The sequence below is a fragment of the Magnolia sinica genome, chromosome 17 (genome assembly GCF_029962835.1).
Source record: "Magnolia sinica isolate HGM2019 chromosome 17, MsV1, whole genome shotgun sequence".
Classification (NCBI taxonomy): domain Eukaryota; kingdom Viridiplantae; phylum Streptophyta; class Magnoliopsida; order Magnoliales; family Magnoliaceae; genus Magnolia; species Magnolia sinica.
Genome location: NC_080589.1, coordinates 27,680,604 through 27,700,087, shown reverse-complemented (window position 1 = coordinate 27,700,087; position 19,484 = coordinate 27,680,604). Strand labels below are relative to the sequence as shown.

Below are 19,484 nucleotides of genomic sequence, written 5' to 3'. Positions count from 1 at the left end.
ATCCAAACCATTCATGAAGCCTATGCTCGTCCATCTCCAATGGGGCTTTTTTTTTTTTTTTTTGAAAACAGTCCATTCACATTAGGGCCTGCCAGATGAATGGTCAACATACCATGCATGCTTGTCATGGCATCAAGTATAGAGTGCCTCATATCAAAGGGGAAATAAACCACCTCCCCCTCAGTCCTCATAAGCAAATTTAAAAGAATAAAACATTAGCATGAATGAACTCCCATGCCTCCAACGGTGGGAAAGGTCACCTATAAGAATTCAGCAAACCTCCAAAATCAGATCATCCAAAATCCACCAACTGTATTGTTCCAACAAGTATGGCATCTGACATCATTCGGATTTTGTGACTGGCAAAAACGCCACCGGAGCATCAATGCATGGCAGAGAGGAATTTTCATTTGAGATCAAGGTGTGACAAAAACAGAGCTATCGAAGACAAGCACCCTCACAGGATTGCAATGGAAATTAGAATGAAAAAAAGAAGAAGAAGAAGGAATTCAATACTGAAAAGAACAGGAAATGCCTGCTGAAGCTTGAAGTCCACTTCTAATCACTTCCCATCATCTGTTGGTTGTATCGAAATAGAATCTCTCTGTGGCCGGTGCTTCTTTCGCCGGAGCTTGGGCAAGGCCAGGATCCAAGAAGGAACCTCACAACCTGACGCCACCATCACATTGGCTATATTCCGTAAAAATGGCACATCATCTTCCGTGTACAATGTTAAAGCTTCCCCGCTCCTCCCTGCTCTGCCCGACCGACCTATTCAAAAAGAAACCATGCACCAGCAAGATTTTAGATGAATTACCAAACTAGGTAGGAGATGAAGAACAAAAAGAGTTCGGTATCAATTAGAGAATGCCTTTCACCTTTTATCATTTGAAACCCCAAAAACCTTGCAGGAAATGTGACGGGAAAAAAAAAAGGCAGAGTTGGAGGATGATTGAAATCCACAATAGATCACAGCATCAAAACATTCCTGTGTCCGCAGGATTTCATGGACTCAGATAAACAAAAAGGACTAGACTGCTATGCTTATGTTCCATTACTTTGTCAATGGTGGTGGTTCATCCTTGTAATCAGTGCATAGATGTACACAAATCCAGGTTGCTCAACTTGTAGGCCTAATTGTCAATTGAGAGTAGTGCACAATCAAACTGGTTGGGACATCTTTAGCCATCTGTTAGTGGCCATTGAATTTAAGCTGCTGAACATTTTCTTTTTTACTGTCAATTTAATGGCTTCCGATTGGATGGTAATGATAGTCTGAACAATGCCATTTTGGACTCTGTGGATTAACCACTGTTTATGCCCAGGTCTATGGTGGATGAGTCACTCCCAAGTCCCAACTCATAAATGCCAGAGAATATCCATATGGAAATTCCCTATTGTACAAGAAGTTTATAGACACAGAGCCCATGATTGGGTTGTCCAAGCCATTGATCAGTGTGAGTCTGGATTGACACCATTTATGTCATGTGCGGAAAATGAGTCACCACCATTTAAGAAATGCTGGGAAGACACTAGTCCAAACTAAATATGGTTACAGGAAGAACTCAAATAGCATTCAGATGTAACATAAAAGCTAGTGGCAGATAAATTACCATCTTTCATATAATATATTGGAATACATAACACTGGTACATTCTGTTATATAAATATCAAAAGGATGAGGGAAATAACTCAAAGAACAGAAGGGAAAATCAGATAGAAGATTAAACTAAGTTAAAGAGAGTTCCACAAGAGATCCACGAGTAGTGACTGCTGCCCAGTTCTCAGATAGAGGAAAAAGGATCTGTGATATTAGAGGATCCTTGACTGAGGATGTGAAAGGATATTCAGTATCCAGACCATTGATCTATAGGGTTCCACCGTGGATGGACTGTGATCCAAAACCTTTCAGTTAGTGGCCTACAAATCGATCATCAAAAAGATAAGTACAGTAACAGCCTGCATTTAACTGGAAAGGGCCATTATACGATCTGAGAGAATTTTGCGATCTGGTCCATCCCATAGTGGCACAAAGTGTGAGGCGAAGCAACATCTGACTTGGGAGAGGGAGTGGGGAAGCATTTGCTCTATTTATTTACTTATTTATTTATTTATTTTGAAAGGTGATAATTTATTATTGCTTGGCCTCAAGCCAAAAGCAGAAGAGGGGGAAAAAATTTAGAGCTGCCCCACCACTTTATGGCAGACTCCCATTCCTTTACATTTGCTTTCGTCTTTTTGAAAACCTCGCTTGCCCAACTACTACTATTCCAAAAACATCTACTGTTCCTTTCCTCACATACAGCCAGCAATGACATCTTTCATCATGCTTTCGCTTCCTTACCAATTCCTCCCCTATCCCATATCCGGAAGAAGCTTTCTATGGATTCTAGCATAACCCAAAATATTTCAAATTTTGAGGAAAAATAAATAAAATCCCATACTTATCTAGCAAATGAGCAATGAAGAAAAAGATGGTTCACCGTCTCTTCATCTTGCATGCACATCAAACATATATTCATTATCACCATCCCTCTCTCTCATAGATTACCAACCATTACCACCACCTTTCTTCCCACAAGCCAAGCTAAAGCCGCCACTTTGTGAGGAACCCTACAAGACCACACTAGGGCTATGTGACTGTAATCCTTTTTTCTGACGAAGACCCCAGCCATAAAGTTTTAGAATGATCTGACTGAGAATTTACCTGATTTCTCTTCCAACCAGACCATAGAATCCCACTCTCCCACCTAAGCCATTACTTTTTGAAACATTACCAACAACATAATCATCGCTTCTACTTGAGGTATTTTGTATCAATAATGGTGGCGGTCACCACCGTTACCGATACGGGTATTGGCCAATACACACGGTTGAACATGTTTATGGTATCGTAATGATCCACTCTTTGGTGAGAGTGTTGTTTGGTGAATTTATGACCATGGTTATGTGTCTCTAATGTTTACACATTACAATCAGGCATTAGAACTAGAAATTGGGGGGAAGGCATAAATACCTCTTTTTTTGAAAAAATAGCCCCCGAAGTTCGATTCGCCTAGATTGCTTCAAAAACCGTAGTAAGAGTCGTCGAAATCTACTGTAGAGTTAGTTAGGAAAGTTTTTGGAATGAGAAAAATAGAAAATTGAGGAGAAAACGGACTTAAATAGAATTTACAAAGAAAAAAAAAAAAAAAGTGGTTGCTTTTCAACCGTTACAGGGCTTTTTTGACCATTATGGAGGTAACAACCGTTATGCCTGCCCCCCATCCAAACGTCAACCCATAAGCGAATACTGCTACCATCCCCCAACGAGAAACCTAACCCTTCCTTAAATTTCCCTCTCAATCCTACTATCACTTTCCAAACCCCCGATGTGTTATATAAAGAAGACTCTTATCCTCCTTCCCCCTTCCTCTAAGCCATATTTCTTTGATATAACTTGTTTTCACATAAAAAATCATCCTCCTCCCCAAGATGCCAAAGCCATTTTCCAATAGCACATTGCTCATCACCTCCAAATTTTTATGCTAGCCCAACCTTCATGAAAAGGCAGCATACCTCCTCCCATTTCATTACATGCAATTTTTGTTCGTCTTTTGCTCCTTGCCAAAGTGTCGCTTAATTTTCTCCAAACGATTTATGACCGATTTCGGACATCTAAATAGAGATGTGGTAAACCGGTAGATTTGGCATGGCCACTTTTATCAACTTTGATATTCCCCCTAAGGAAAAATGTCTTCTTTTCGAAATCGATAACTTCCTTTCGAATCTTTCTATCACCTTGTCCCATGAATGGTAATCCGGTCTTCCTATACATGGAGGTAAGCATAAATAGGCCGAAGGAAACGATCACATCCATTAAGCAAAAATACTAGCAAATCTACTGCCCCTAAATGTATCCCCTAAGAATTCATGACGCAGGACAATTAACCACTTGCTCTAAAAGCTCGAACTGTTAGAGTATGGCGAATTAATCTCTTTATCTCATTAGCCCAGGCCCTGCATCTCATGAGTTTAGGACCTCGGCCGAACCCCCTTCGTGGGCCCCAAATCACATGGGCCGCCCACCCCGAGTGTGTCCTCGCATCCAACGGGCTACCCCACTCGAGCCCAGTGTGAAATGCGCATTAATCACCCCTGGTGAGAAGTCTCGAACACGAGACCTCCCCCGTGGGCCCAAATCACATTAGTCACTCACCCCAAGTGTGCCCCTGCATCCCACAGGCGACCCCACTTGAGCCCAGTATGAAAATGCCCCTACATTAATCACCCCCAGTGAAGAGTCTTGAACACGAGACCTCCCGCTCTAATACCAATTTGATGCAAGACAATTAACTATTTGCTCTAAAAGCTCGAACTGTTAGAGTATGGCGAATTAATCCCTTTATCTCATAGCCCAGGCCCCACATAGCATGGGTTAGGACCTCAGCCGAACTCCCTTCGTGGGCCCCAAATCACATAGGCCGCCTACCCCGAGTGTGTCCCCGCATCCCACGGGCTACCCCACTCGAGCCCGATGTGAAATGCGCATTAATCACCCCCGATGAGCAGTCTCGAACATGAAACCTCCCCTGTGGGCCCCAAATCACATGGGTCACCCACCCCGAGTGTCCCTGCATCCCACAGGCGACCCCACTCGAGCCCGATGTGAAAATGCCCCTGCATTAATTCACATTTACTTATATTTACCGTTAATCTTGAAGCCACCTAATGCAGGGGCATTTTCACATCGGGCTCTAGTGGGGAGCCCTGTGGGATGCAGGGGCACACTCAGGGCGGGTGGCTCGTGTGAGGCGGTATCCATGTGATGTGGGGCCCACGAGGAGGGTTCGGTCGAGGTCCTAACCCATGGGATGTGGGGCCTGGGCTATGAGATAAAAGGATTGATTCGCCATGCTCTATTAGTTCAAGTTTTTAAAGCAAGTGGTTAGTTGTCCTGTATCAAAGTAATATCAGAGCAGAAGGTCTCGTATTCGAGACTCCTCACAAGAGGTGTTCAATGCAAAGGCATTTTCACACCGAGCTTAAGTGGGGTGGCCTGTGAGATGCAAGGGCACACTCTGGGTGGGTGGCCCATGTGAGGTGGGTGGCTCATGTGAGACGGTACCCATGTGATGCGGGGCATTCTGACTTGTCCACCTTGAACCCTTCTATCAATTTTGTATCCACTCCTCATTGAATCATATGACTTAACGCCTCCACCACTAGTATGAATAAGTACGAAGATAGTTACTCCCTTTGCCTCAAGTCCCTTGATGCCGAGAAATTGCCTTTAGGAGAGCCATTTACCAAAACTGAAAATAATGCCAACTTAGCATAGGTTTGCATCAGTGTTCTAAATAGCGGTAGCGTGATGCGTGACGCTCAACCCTCTATAGCGTGTAGCGTAAATACGTAGCGTGTAGCGTAAGCTACATGATACTTCTATTTTTTAATTTTAAAATAGGACAAATATAATAAATAGTGAAAAAAGGAGGAAAAAATATAAAAATGACTAAAGGATGATTCATTTTATGAATTATAAGCATGTTCAAAAAGTTATTAGTTATTATTTATCAAAAGTCAATCCACATATATAAGCCAAATCAAATAATTATCACATCAACAACTTTCTAAGAAAACCACTTTAATTAATAATGTCTAATTGAAACCACAAGTCACAATTATGAAAAGAAATAAAAATCCCATAGGTTAAAAGTATCAAGTACAATACAAGTGTCACATTCAACATTAGAAACAAAGAAAACGTGAAAAAATAATAAAAGACTAAAATAGTTAAAAAATACATTGTAGCTTACGCCATTGACGCTACGCGCTACGTAGTTGTAGCGTACGCTACAGGGGATTTACGCTATTTGGGACACCACGTAGTGTTACGGCCACGCTACGCTATGTAGCGTACGCTACGGGCACTATTTAAAACATTGGTTTGCATCCACCTTCTCCACTTCTGGCCACAACCCAAATGATCCAGCATGTAATCTAGAAAGTCCCAATCCACATAATCATATGCCTTTTCCAAGTCCAATTTGCAAATCACTCCTTTTTTTCTTTCCTTTGTATAAAGAATCTATGACTTCATGTGCAATTAAACCCTTGCAATTCTAAGATTGCCCCACTCAGCATTTTCTAAAACCTTGTGATGAGGACATCCGCACGCCTGTTCGAGTGTACGCAAGGAGGAGAGCACTAGTGTCCTTGTGGATGGACAACCAATACATGGGGCCCACTAGTAGGCCTAGATCTTCGTGACATCTTCCATAGGAGCATCGGACCATTGATTTCCATCATCATCTCATTCTGAACATCGGATCTTGATCAAGACCATCATTACCGTCGGATCGCAACCATGACAACTTGTGCGGCACGATGGATGATACATAGGCTTAGGATTGTCTTAGGGTTTATTTTTCAGCTTGATTTATGTTTTTTGAACTATTTATGAAGGGTATTAGTAAGGTTATTTTAATCAAAGGAGATAGGGACTTTATTGTAATTTGGAAAAGTTTCTAAGGCTATTTAAAGATGAGGGTGTGTGACCTCTCTCATGTGGTTTTTTGCTCATTAAAAAGAAAGAAAATTCTTCTACTTTCTCTCTAATCTTCATGTGTTGTGTCTTCCATGTGATTTGGAAGGAAGATCGGTGTGAGGCCTATCTTCATCAATGGAAGTGTGAGCAGGGTGTCCCAAAACGGTTACGTATCGGGTAACGGTGGTACCCGTTACGCGTTTCGGGGTCGTATCGGCCGAGTCCATATTCTGTACACGTAACGGCCGTTACGGGACCGTTACGGGCGTAACGGCCGTTACTGACCCGTAACGGCTGTTACGGGCCTTTAAAAAAAAAAATACAAACATACCTGTTTTCCTTTATTTTCTTCTTCTTCTTCTTCTCTTTCTTCTTCTTCTTCTTCTTCTTCTTCTTCTTCTTCTACGGCTGCGGCTGCGGCTACGGCCCCGGCTGCGGCCTTCTTCCTCTTCTTCCTCTTCTTCTTCCTCTCTCTCTCTCTCTCTCTCTCTCTCTCTCTCTCTTCCTTTCCTCTTTCCCTCTTTTTTCTTCTCTTCTTTCCCTCTTTTCTTTTCGGTTTCCCTCTTTCTGTTTTTTTTTTTCAGGCGTACCGCGCACCAGCTAGGGTACGTGTAACACTAAGACGAGCGCTGACACTCCTCGAGCTCCGAGTTGTACGAACGGTTCAAAGGAGATCAAAGTTACGTGGGCTCCACAGTGATGTATTTATTACATCTACACCGTTCATCTATTTTCAGAGATCATTTTAGAGCACTACCCCAAAAATGAATTATATCCAGCGATCATCTGGACGGCACCAAAAATAGCAGCGGAGATAATATTTTCACCGTAAAACAATTCGTAGGCCCACGGTAACGTTATTTTCCATCCAATCTGATTTGATCAGACTTGAGTGGGCCCCACCATGATGTATATATTTTATGCATGTCGTCCATCCATTTTGCCACGTCATTTTACATCAGGATCTAAAAAATTAATAATATCCAAATCTCATGTGGACCACACCATCGAAACAGTGGTTATAGAATGCTCACCATTAAAAATTTCTTAAGGTCCATTGTAATGTTTATTTTCAATCTAACTTATTAATTGAGTCACACTGACGTGAATGAAGAGAAAACACACATGTCACCTTGATCTAAAACTTTTGTAGCCTTTAATAATTTTTTAATGGTGAACGTTTAATTAGTGTTGTTTCTTATGGTGCAGTCCACCTGAGCTTTGGATGTGCTTCATTTTTGAGCTCATGCCCTAAAATTATTTGGCAAAATGGATGGACGGTGTGGATATAACACATTCATCATGGGTGGGGCCCAAAAAACTTTGACACGTGTGCTACACTTCACAATCTGAGTCCCGCCTAATTCGAGCCTTAAAAAATTGTACACGAGATATATATTAACTTAAAATTTAGCAATTAAATTATGAACTGCAATTGCTAACTAACAATGCCAAAATCAAATTGTTTGAATAGTTTTAATTGTTAATTTGTGGACTTTTATTTTTTAAAATAGGGTCTTTTGATTTTTTTTCATGATTCACTATCCAATAAATGTCCACTAATTCATAAGTGGGATAATGACAATAAATTGCATGAATTTGAGGCCGATTTGGTGTATAGATTGGTCCTCCAAGTCAGCCCCAAATTGACAACGCCATCTACCTAAATTTAATTTCTTTTTTTTTAAGAACTATTGGGAGAAATGATATCAAGTTGTTAAATATATAAATTAAATATTTAAAAAATTAAATATATAAATTTTGTAGTCAAATTCAGGTTATCTGGTTCATAAATTCATTAGACAGTTCGATACAACTTCTCACTAAAGAGTGGACCGTTACACCACCATAAATATGTTCCAATTTATAAATGAATGCATATTTGGAATGCTTAGAATATTCTGGATTTAATCTATATTTTTTCATATTTTTTTAGCAAAAAAAATTTTTTGCACCGCTACGGGCCGTTACGCCCCCGTATCGCCGTTACGCCCCCGTATCCGTATCGGTTTTGGAGGGCACCGTTACGCCAACCGATACCGATATGGGACACCTTGAGTGTGAGGCTTCCTCATATCCCCCATACTTGCATATATGCATCAACAATCAAGGTATTTCTTTGATTTTCTTTTCTTTTCTTTCCCCAAAATTCCTTTGAACCTTTCCCTTTCTTCTCTTTTGCACTAATCTCCCTTTTCCTTCTTGCCCTTCAAACTGTATCATAACAGCAAAGGAACTACTTTCCGCTCCTCCCTATATACAATGACTACTTTACCGCTGATATCCTTTGACTCCTTGCCTTGCATACCTGCTAGGTGGACTTCATCTTTGAATGAGCTCGATCCAAACCTTGAGTGAACTCCATCTGTTAGTAAGAGTATCACAATCCTCATCAGGGACCTTTTTTGTTTCGGGAAGCAAGCATTCACAGTTTAAACTAATCGAGGGAGGGGTATATAACTGGGCATACATCTCGCACGTGTAAAGGATTTCAAGTTCCTTCATACGTGTAACAACAAATGACTCTTCCGCAAGTGAAAAGCTCTCCTTGCATGGGGAGAAACACCTCTCGTTTCAAAATGGTACTTTCCACGTGGCAGCCTATTGTTTCCTTTCTCCACCAACCTTGTCCACGCATTGGGGCCTGGATGCATGCAATTAAGGCTGTTGACATCATCAGCCCCTTAAGACCCACTCTTGTAGCTCCTCCTGCCATGTGCCCCCTGATTCTGCGAAATGTCAGTTGCCACTGTCCATTTGCCATTACTTCCGCCAGCGAATTCCATATGCATCGAGCCTCCGTTTACGAACTCCCCACATCTCCCTACCTGGCCAATCCTGATCTTCCAAGGTACCTTCTCTCGGTAACATGCTCAGCTGGAGCATCCCTACTACATCAGCTACCGTGGTTGGAACTGCCATTATCGCCACTTTGAGAAGACTAGCCTTCCTTATGCAATGCGACTGGTCCTTCAAGAGATCTTTGTATCTTCCCTCGAGGATTCTTCCCAACTCCACCACTTCGATCAACACCTTGTCTTCCCCAACCGCAACTGTGACCATTTCTGGAACTGGAGCTTGCTTCTTCAGTCTCACGCAAACTCAAGCAAACCACAGCATCTAACATTCTTCTGACAGAGGATCAATTTCCACCACCTTTCCCATACGGGAACCCACTGCTTCAAACACTTTGCTGATCCAGAGCTCTAAGGAACGCTCCCAGATCTGAAACCATGCCTCTTCCCAGCCAAAGACTGACCAGTCCTCTCACCTTGACGCCTCCCAAACCACTTCATCTTTGAACAAGTTGCATACAAACAGTAACTATCACTATCCACTTATGAGTTAAGCGAGAAACAGTAGAATCAAACATCAACTTCACAACTATACCCTCCCCTTCTGCAGTGCAATTCTGTAATAGCCGATCTCAGACGTTCCTGGCCTAATGGACACAAAAAGCTCCATTTGAATGCTTCTCACACCTTCTGCACCACCATTGGATGCACCTGCACTGTCGGAACTTCCTTCGAGTACGATTTCCGCACCCATTCTTTGCTCTGTGACTGTCCTTCCCCATCTTCCTTTTCCATCTCTTTTTCAACTCTCCTCCCATGGGTAGGGATGCTGCTTACCACATCTTTGAAGGATTTACCCTCCTTTTTCCCCCCAATTTGATCTTTCAGCAGTTTCGTCGCCACCTTCCTACCTTCTCTGTTTTCCTTCACCGTCCTGACTTCCTGATAACTTCTACTGCCTTTTTAGCCTGATTTCCTTTGTTAATATCTTCCTGGTCATATCGAGCTACATTAACCCTCGGTTCTCTTCCTCCAGGTTGAACTCCATTGATGGCTTCCACTTCTTCCTCTAGCTCCTCCCTTTTCGTAATACGAACAAAAGCAAAGCCCCTTGCTTCCAAAATACCTTTCTTTTTTTGGAATTATGACTTCTCTAACTCCCCCATAATCCACAAAAACATCACTGGAAGTTGTATAATTCAAATCTATAGGGAAACTATCAACAAAAGCCATTGGATATTCCCTATAGTTTCCACCTACCTTGGTTCTACCGGTAATCCCCCTTCTGAGTTTTCTTTCGGGAAACCATAGATGTTCTTCTGTTTCTCAGGATCCTCGGCCAACCGTCTGTATAGCTTTCCCTTCATCTGCAAATCCTCTCTTCTGGTTTCGTCCCCTGATTCCTCTCTTCTGGTTTCTTCTCCTGATTCTCTGAGCACTTGCCACTGCCGTAACCAGTGTTCGAAATATCGGTATCGCACCCTTGGGATACAAATACTATCGGTTATCTCACGGGATATATTGTTTGTATCGCGTAATTTATCGGAAACATGGGGAAACATTGGGAAATTTGTTGAATGTTTCAATGAAACTTCATGGATTATTAAAAAAAGACCTTAATACACACTTTTAAATCATAAAATCTCAAAAAAGAAGTGCACATAATAGGTTTCCTTTGTATAGGGTCCTAAGCTATGTGTTGTCCGGTTGAACTAAAACCACTGTATTCAAATATGACGCATAAGATTTATAAATGTATCAGGACATGTATGAAAACACAACCAATTGATAAGGTCATTTGGATGAAAGACAAACAAATATTACTTTGATGTAAAACTTTTGTGGCCCACAAAAGGTTTTCAATGATCATTAACCACTGTTTCATATAGTGTGGTCCACCTAACACTATTATCTTATTCATTTCTAGGACCATGGCCTAAAATAAGTTGAAAAAACATATGAATGGCGTGGATATACAATTCATACATTGAGGTGGCCCCTACAGTCAGTGGGCCCACCCACATTGCTGGTTCCACGGTCTTGCCCAAGTTGGGCTTCACAGGTACCTAACAAGAGATGGACGGACCTACTAGGGGTTGTATGGGGCCCACTATATTATATATATTTTATCCACGCTGTCCATACATTTTGACAGGTCATTTTAGGACATGATCCTAAAAAGAGGCAGATTTAAGGCTCAAGCGGACCACACCACATTAAATAGTGGTGATTGAGTTATTTGCAATCTAATCTGTTCAAAACATTGTAAGGCCCATCGTGATGTTTATTTGGCTATCCAACCTATTCATAATGTCACATAAACCTAAATGAAGGTAAAAAATAAATATCAACTTGATCCAAAACTTGTCCCTACCGAAAAGTTATCAATGGTAAGCGTTCAATCTCCCCTGCTTCCTGTGGTGTGGTCCACTTGAGACTTAAAAAGTTCTCATTTTTTGAACTGATGCCCTAAAATGATCTTTTAGTAGACCCCACAGCCCGCACGGGAGGTTCATCTGAGTTAAAGAGACCAACAGGGGAAGTGGATGGGCGGGTGTACCACACACCATCGATCTGGCCGGTGTGTTAATGTCACCAAGTTCTGTGGGTCCCATCATGAGGTATGTGTTATATCCAAATCGTCCATCCAATTGGCAAGCTTGTCATAAGGCTTGAGCCGAAACATAAGATAGATCGAAAGATCAAGTGGACCATACTGTAAAAAGCAGTGGGGGATTGAACATCTACCATTGATACCCTTTTAGGGATCACAGAAGGTTTGGATCAATATGATATTTGTTTTTCCTCTCCATCAAGGTCTGTGTGACCTTATTAACAGATTGGGTGGAAAATAAACGTTATGGTGATGGTGAGAATCATTGTCCCACTTCTATTTGTGGTGTGGTCCACTTGAGCTTTGGGTATGACTCATTTTTGGGCTAATGCTCTAAAATGATCTTAGAAAATGATATTAGAAAATGGATGAACCATGTGGATATAATAAATACATCATTTTGGGGGCCATGTCACTTTGATCTCCTTTGGACTGTTCGTACAACTCGGAGGTGAGGAGCATCAGCGCTGGTCTTTGCGCAACACGTACCCACACCAGTTGAGTAGCCAGATTGGCTGCTGAAGTGATGTCCCCAAGTTCTGTGGGCCCCACCATAATGTATGTGTTGTATCCACACCGTCCATCATTATGGAGAGATCATTTTAGGGCATGAGCCAAAGAATGAGTCAAATCCAATGCTCGAGTGGACCCACCACAGAAAACAATGAGGATTGAATGCCCACCATTAAAAACTTCTTGGGGCCGCAGAAGTTTTCGATCAAGCTGATATTTATGTTATCCCTTCGTTCATGTCCATGTTAACTTATTAACAGGTTGGATCACCAAAAAATCTCATGATGGGCCCTAGGAAGGTTTCAACGGTAGGCATCACTGTCTCCTCGGTTTTCTGTGGTGGGGTCCACTCGAGCTTTGGATCTGCCTCATTCTTCGTCTCATTCCCTAAAATGATCTCTCCAAAATGATAGACGGTGTGGATACAACACATACATCATGGTGGGGCCCACACAACTTGTTGACATTACTTTAGTTGCGAATCTCGCCATTCAACCTATCAGCAGCTAATCCGCTCCCATTTTTTAAACAGAAAAGCGTTCTGGAAGCACCGGAACCCTAAAATCTCTCCAAAACTCCCAAATCCCCTCAATAAAATCCAAATCTATAGGGTTTTTTGGCAGATTCTCGCCGAAATCCCGTGCACAATTTGAACCTTACTTCTATTCGAAGAAAAAAGGGTATGAAATCGAGATTGTTGAATTCAAAGCTTTTCTCTGTTTTTCTTTTTTCATTTCGAAATTTTTTTTTTTTTTTGGTAATTATGCAAGCCAAAAAATGGCCAAAACATAGAAATCCTTTTTTTTTTTTGGGTAATTTCTGAGGGGTTTAAGCGAATATCATGTTGCTAGCCAACGATAACAATAATATCAGCCGATAGTATCGATATTGCGAACACTGGCCGTAACCTTCAATCCGATCTTTCAGTGAATCACCTCTTCCCCAACAGCAGCTTTCCGGCGAACAACTCCGTAATGACAGGGATCCTAGATAGGAGTTGGTTCTCCCTCATAGGTTCATTCTCGCCGTCCACCATCTCGTCAGCTATCCTTTCTCCATTAAGCACAAAAATATAAACATGTAGGAAACAAGGGTGGGAGTGAGAGTCCAAAGGGGGAGAGGCTCCTAGTTAGAAGGATTATGCAACTAAGGTCTATCCACGGCATGTAGCCCAACAAAACTCTCTCTAAACCGTGGGCACTACTTGTAGAAACTCAAAACCCAACCATGTTGTGCATGTCAGAGGATCAAATATCATATACTTTCCTTTATATATCAAGGTAAGCATAAAGCCATCATGAATTTTGAGTGGCCCAGTCTTGGGATATGCATGGGAATTGGCTCATAGCTATCCAATGTTTAAAATATTGTCCAAAACCGGTACGTACCTCCTGATACATACCGATATCATTCATGAATGATGTGGTTGAATCAGCCCAAAGAGCACAATACAGGGTGATACAGGGTGATACAACTCTGTAGCAGTGGTGAACAATACGATACGCCAAAACTTTTTTTTTCATAGGTGCCAAAATCAGTTTCTAAACCATGTAGGTATTACTAGTTACGGGTGGACACCAATAATAATAAATACAAAAACTAATGAGAAATGCATCCACCATGCACGGACCTTATGTAACTGCTGATGCATTACAGAACAGCCTGAGAGTTATAACTATAAATACATGCGACATGCTTAGGCACACATCAAGTGCTCATGCATGCTCTTGTGTGCACAAAAAGATAGACAAGAATAAAGAACGAACGATTAATATTAATAATTGGGGGTTGTTTTTTCAATCCTTAAAATGCCAAATCAATGTGTTCCTTGGAAGTTAAAAGACTTCAACATGGCTGTGTTGGGTGTCAATAGAATCAATATCAAAGCAGAAATCATATGGAATTCCATGACATGATTGGGGTTTTCATCACACCAGAGGTTGGGCCAAAAGAAAAAAGAACAAAATTGAAGCACAAAAGATGTTTTACTGGTGCACAGTTTAGGACAGGAATCAGTTGAGTAGCCTTACCAATCCGGTGAATATAAGCTGCTGCTGATTCAGGGAAATCATAATTTATTACGCAGTTGATGCCCTTAAAGTCCATACCCCGAGCAATAACATCTGTGGCAATTAAAACCCACGTCTTTCCGGCCCTGAAACTATCAACTGCATTTTCTCGCTGTGGAAACAAATTTAAAATAAAATAAAATAATTAATAGTGCACATATTTCACTTTAAACTATTGAAAAATATACAACAGAAGAAGAAACAAACTACTCAAGCTACTATGATATACAGCAATGCAGATAGTAGTCCTAGAGCTATCATTTATTCACAATCCACTACCGTTGGTTGACCTTAACCATTTGATAATGCAAGGCACAAAGTTACCTGTGTCTGAGTCAAATCTGCATGGATAACGTCTGCTTTTATGTTGTCGAATGCTAATTCCTTGTAGAGATCCTTTGCTCTTTCTTTGCTTTGGACAAACACAAGTATAGGCGGGTTCAGACTCTGGCCACCAAAAGGATCATAGTCACAACAAGAGAACTACAGAACCAGTAAGTATAATGATAATTTTGACTCAAACAAAGATCTCAATGCAAATGGCATGATTCTGTTTTCAGAGAAACATCATGATGCAATACAAGTCCAGATTCCTAAAAAAGGAAGAAACTTTCTAGATGCAAAAGATAGTTTCAAGTTTTTTCTCTGATTGCTCCAGTCTATCTTTGGATGCAACAGATATAGGAAGCCACCAGAATCCAAATTCAAAATAACTTGGCAATGCAGCAAACAGTTCAGGGAGACAATTCAGTTGACTAATTTGACCATACAACCAGGCAGTGTTTGAATTATCTCCGATATTATCTTTATCTCTAGCTCAGCGATACCGATAACGCTGGTAGTATCAGAAATTCAAGGTATTAGCAATGTATCGCTAAATATCGCCAACGTATCAATATCACTAATATAATCGCCAATATTTTCAACTATGTAAATTCTGGATGTCGCTTGTATTGTCAAATGCATCAATATCGCCAATATATCGTCAATATTTTCAACTATGTGAATTCTAGGTACTGCTTGTATCATAAGTGTATGGACGATATTTCAATAATATCGCCAACGTATTGATATCATCAAATTTTTGTTTATTAGAAAAAATTTTATTTCAATTTTTTTTTTCATGGGCATATGGTTGTATGTAGTGTTCAATTTGTCATTGATAATATTGATAATATCTCGATCTTATCGATATCGTAACATGTGTGATATTAAGACCACAATCTTTTATTTCCTTTCCAATTGTTGATGATTTCTTGGTGACATATAATATGCGTTGATATTTTACAATATCGATAGATGTTTGGATGGAAGGTTGGATGGTTAAATAGGCCGGATGGGATGGTTGGACTGATTTCTTACAATAGCACATGCTTGTAAGGCCCCATTAAATGGAAACTTGTTATGTATGTATTCTTTTTGCAATTTTTTTATTATTAAATATACAAATATGTACATTTTAACATCTCCAGATGTTTCGCTGAAAATTCCACCGTTTTACCCATGTTTCCCCGCATTTCTGGTTATTAGCGATATCGATGTTGTTTCCGTATCCCTGGCCAGCGAAACTTGTAGCAATAGCGATACTTCGAACACTGCAACCAAGTGATATGTGCCATTTTTGTTCATATAAGGGATTTAATCCAAACTTTCGATGCTTCTTTTATGTAAATTTGGAATTTTTTATCTTTTCATTCAAGCTAAGGTTAGTAAAAATGAATTTTGCGGAGATATTAGGGGCAATGTTTTAAATATCGACGATATCGGCCGATATATCCCACGATATATCTTGTATCCCACTTGTGCGATACAAAACGCACAGGTAGTGCGATGCGAAACGCACAGGTAGTGCCAATATATCCCACATGTTCGATCCAGTGAGCATTTTCAATTTCTAGTCCTTTTTTTGTTAAAATTATGTTAAATCAATGTTAAATGGTTACAAATCCATTGGTTCTTCATGTTTTACATGAAAAATCATGGAGCTTGAGCTTTGATTTCGATTCCCATTTGTTCGTCATATTCTCCATGTTTTTTTCAAAATTTTCCTTCAACAGGTTGTAAATTGAGACTAATTTCTAAGTATTTAGGATGTATTTGATGAAATGATCATCACATATAGAATTTCGAAATTTGAGTGTAAGTGGTCCGATTTGGGGGAAAACGGGGAAATTCAAAATTTCCCCAATTTCTTCCAAATTGCTTACAATGTTGCACTCCAAACATGAAATCAAGTATGTATGAGGGCTGATCTACCGAATTGTTAATTCCTTGTCAATTTTCAAAAAATAAAAATTATTTTTTAATTAAAAATTATTAAATTATTAATATATATTTTTCAAAATTTCCCTTCAACCAGTTGTCAATTAAGACTAATTTCAAAGTATTTAGGAGTGTTCGTTGAAATGATCATCACATGCTCTAAATGTTATACATTCAATTTGAATATAGTTACAATAGTCCAGTCAGACAATGTCATAGCTTAGGACCCTATACAAAGAAAATATATTATGTGCACTTCTTTTTTGAGATGTTATGATTTAAAAGTGTGTATTAAGGTCATTTTTAACAATCCATGAAGTTTCATTGAAAAATTCAACCATTTTCCCAATGTTTCTCAAAAAGTGCAATAAATTACCCGATACAAATTATATATCCCGTGCGATAACTGATACGTATATGTATCCCAAGGATGTGATGCCGATATTTTGGACACTGATTAGGGACATGTCAGGTATTCCAAGGATGATCAAGGTGGCAGTGGAAAGAGAGATGCTTATATCCTAGTGTTTCTTCATCATGGAGATTCAAGTTGAGTGCTTGCCTCCTTGTAATAGAGATCTCACTGAACATGAAATTGGCGACTTGATTAGCCTTCAAATTTTGTTGAAATTGGAATAATGCAGGGGCATTTTCACATCGGGCTCGAGTGGGGTTGCCTGTGGGATGCAGGGACACACTCGGGGTGGGCAGCCCGTGTGAGGCGGTACCCATGTGATTTGGGGCCAACGAGGGGGGTTCGGCCGAGGTCCTAACCCATGAGATGTGGGGCTTGGGCTATGAGATAAAGGGATTGATTCGACATTCTCTAACAATTTGAGCTTTTAGAGCAAGTGATTAATTGTCCTGTATCATGGAAGCCCGGTACTGAAGAGAGTAGTTGGCCATGAAAAAGGTAAAAGTAGGGATGTTATTCAATAAAATTGTTTATTTGCCTATCCTCAGCTTGTCTTTGAATATGGAGAGCAGTGTTCAATGTATCAGCCGAAACTTTTGGGTATTGCAAATCATTGATATAAAAACCATCCGGGAATACAATAGTTTCCATGCATCAACGATAATCGATATATTGCAAAATTTGTGATGTTTTCCCAATATATAGCTGATATTTCGGCAATATTTGCAATATTTCAACAGAAAACCAGTGAAAATCAGAAAAACAAAAAATAAAAATGTATTTTTCCTAAGGGGTTGTTTGTTTTTTTAATTCGTTTTGTAAACACTTGTAAATAGGTAATAATTATTTACCTATGTAATTCCAACACGATTCTCAACGCTGAGGTTGACAGCATGCTTTTTGAACGTTAAAACGAAGTTAAGGTGCGAAAAAATGTGGGGCCCACTGTGATGTATATGGCTTATCCATGCCGTCCATGCATTATGCCAGCTGATTTTAGGGCATGAGCCCAAACATGAGGCAGATCCAAAGCAATGTTTCCATTACAATACTGATATGTTTTGGCATCCCAAGGATGTGATACATGCATTGATGCCGATATTGCAAACACTGGCCATTCCTCATGGACACATGGCTGCATCTGAGAGATGATCGTGCAATGGGCTGCTTGTAAGTTTTAGCGCCCATTAGAGGATTAAAATTGGGGGTGTTCTATCAACCAATGGGTCCATTTTGCAAGATTTTTGCTGACTATTAAGAAGAACTATATTTTTAATATGGTTCAATACCTTTTGAACCATATGCAATTCAACTAACTCATAATTGTCACAGTAGTTACATCAGTTGCCATCTAGACAGTTTCAAATCAGAGGTGAGCCAAAGCTAATCACTTAAGTATTAAGTTCAAACAGCATGCCCATTCCTTACCGAGGTAACACTGAGTTCTCCCAGTCACCAAATGCCTGGTAAATGTGAAATGTGCCCAAGAAACTGCAATACAAGTGTATACACTGCCCATGCCTTACCAAGACAACATGTGAATGTTTGATTGGATATTAATTCAAACACATGCAACCAAAGAATCCCTACTAACAGGTTGAGACACCTTATATTCAGCTTTCCACACATGCAACCAAAGAATCCCTACTAACAGGTTGAGACACAGCTTTCCACACACATACTCATAAACAGTGGTTAGTGAATTTGTGTTTTGCCGATTCTGAAGATAACCATGGTTAGTGAATTTGTGTTTTGTCGATTCTGAAGATAGTTGGACAGATTTGAAATGCCGATTCATCTTTATATATATATATATATATATATATATAACTAAAAGTGCCAACAGATCCTGATTTATCATGAATGACTAAAAGTGTCAACACGCCTTTTTTATGAACGAAAAGATCTGCCAGCACATCAAAATCAGTGATGTCCCAAATCTGCTTCAATATCAAGGCTTGCCTATTTCTAAGCATGGTACCATGGATTTTGCACATCTTCATTCTTCAATGACAATTTGGGCATGTTAGACTCATCATCTCGAAAGTCCTGACTAATAGCAAAAGAAACAGATGCGGTGAGAGAATTCTCACAGATGGATGCAGTTTAAACCAGAATATGCTCACAAATCGGATACTAACAAGAAAATATGCAACCAAAAGATTCCTACTAAGAGGTTGCAGATCAATGTAATACACCTTATATTCAGCTTTCCACAGACATTCTCGTCAACAGTGGCTAGTGAATCCTGTTTTTGCTGATTTTGAATCTGAATATAGTTGGAGAG

The 19,484-nt window shown here is 40.1% G+C and overlaps 1 protein-coding gene across 1 annotated transcript in view; it reads right to left on the bottom strand.

Moving 5' to 3' along the window:
• Positions 1 to 221: 221 nt before the first annotated feature.
• LOC131230242 (DEAD-box ATP-dependent RNA helicase 57) overlaps positions 222 to 19,484 on the bottom strand; it is a 60,105-nt gene continuing 40,842 nt past the window's right edge. Inside the window, exons 10-12 of the mRNA XM_058226076.1 lie at positions 14,845 to 14,967; positions 14,482 to 14,632; positions 222 to 771 (exon numbers count right to left, since the gene is read on the bottom strand). Of these exons, the coding sequence (XP_058082059.1) occupies positions 563 to 771; positions 14,482 to 14,632; positions 14,845 to 14,967 (483 nt within the window). The 3' untranslated portion in view covers positions 222 to 562. The remainder of the gene's footprint in view (positions 772 to 14,481; positions 14,633 to 14,844; positions 14,968 to 19,484) is intronic.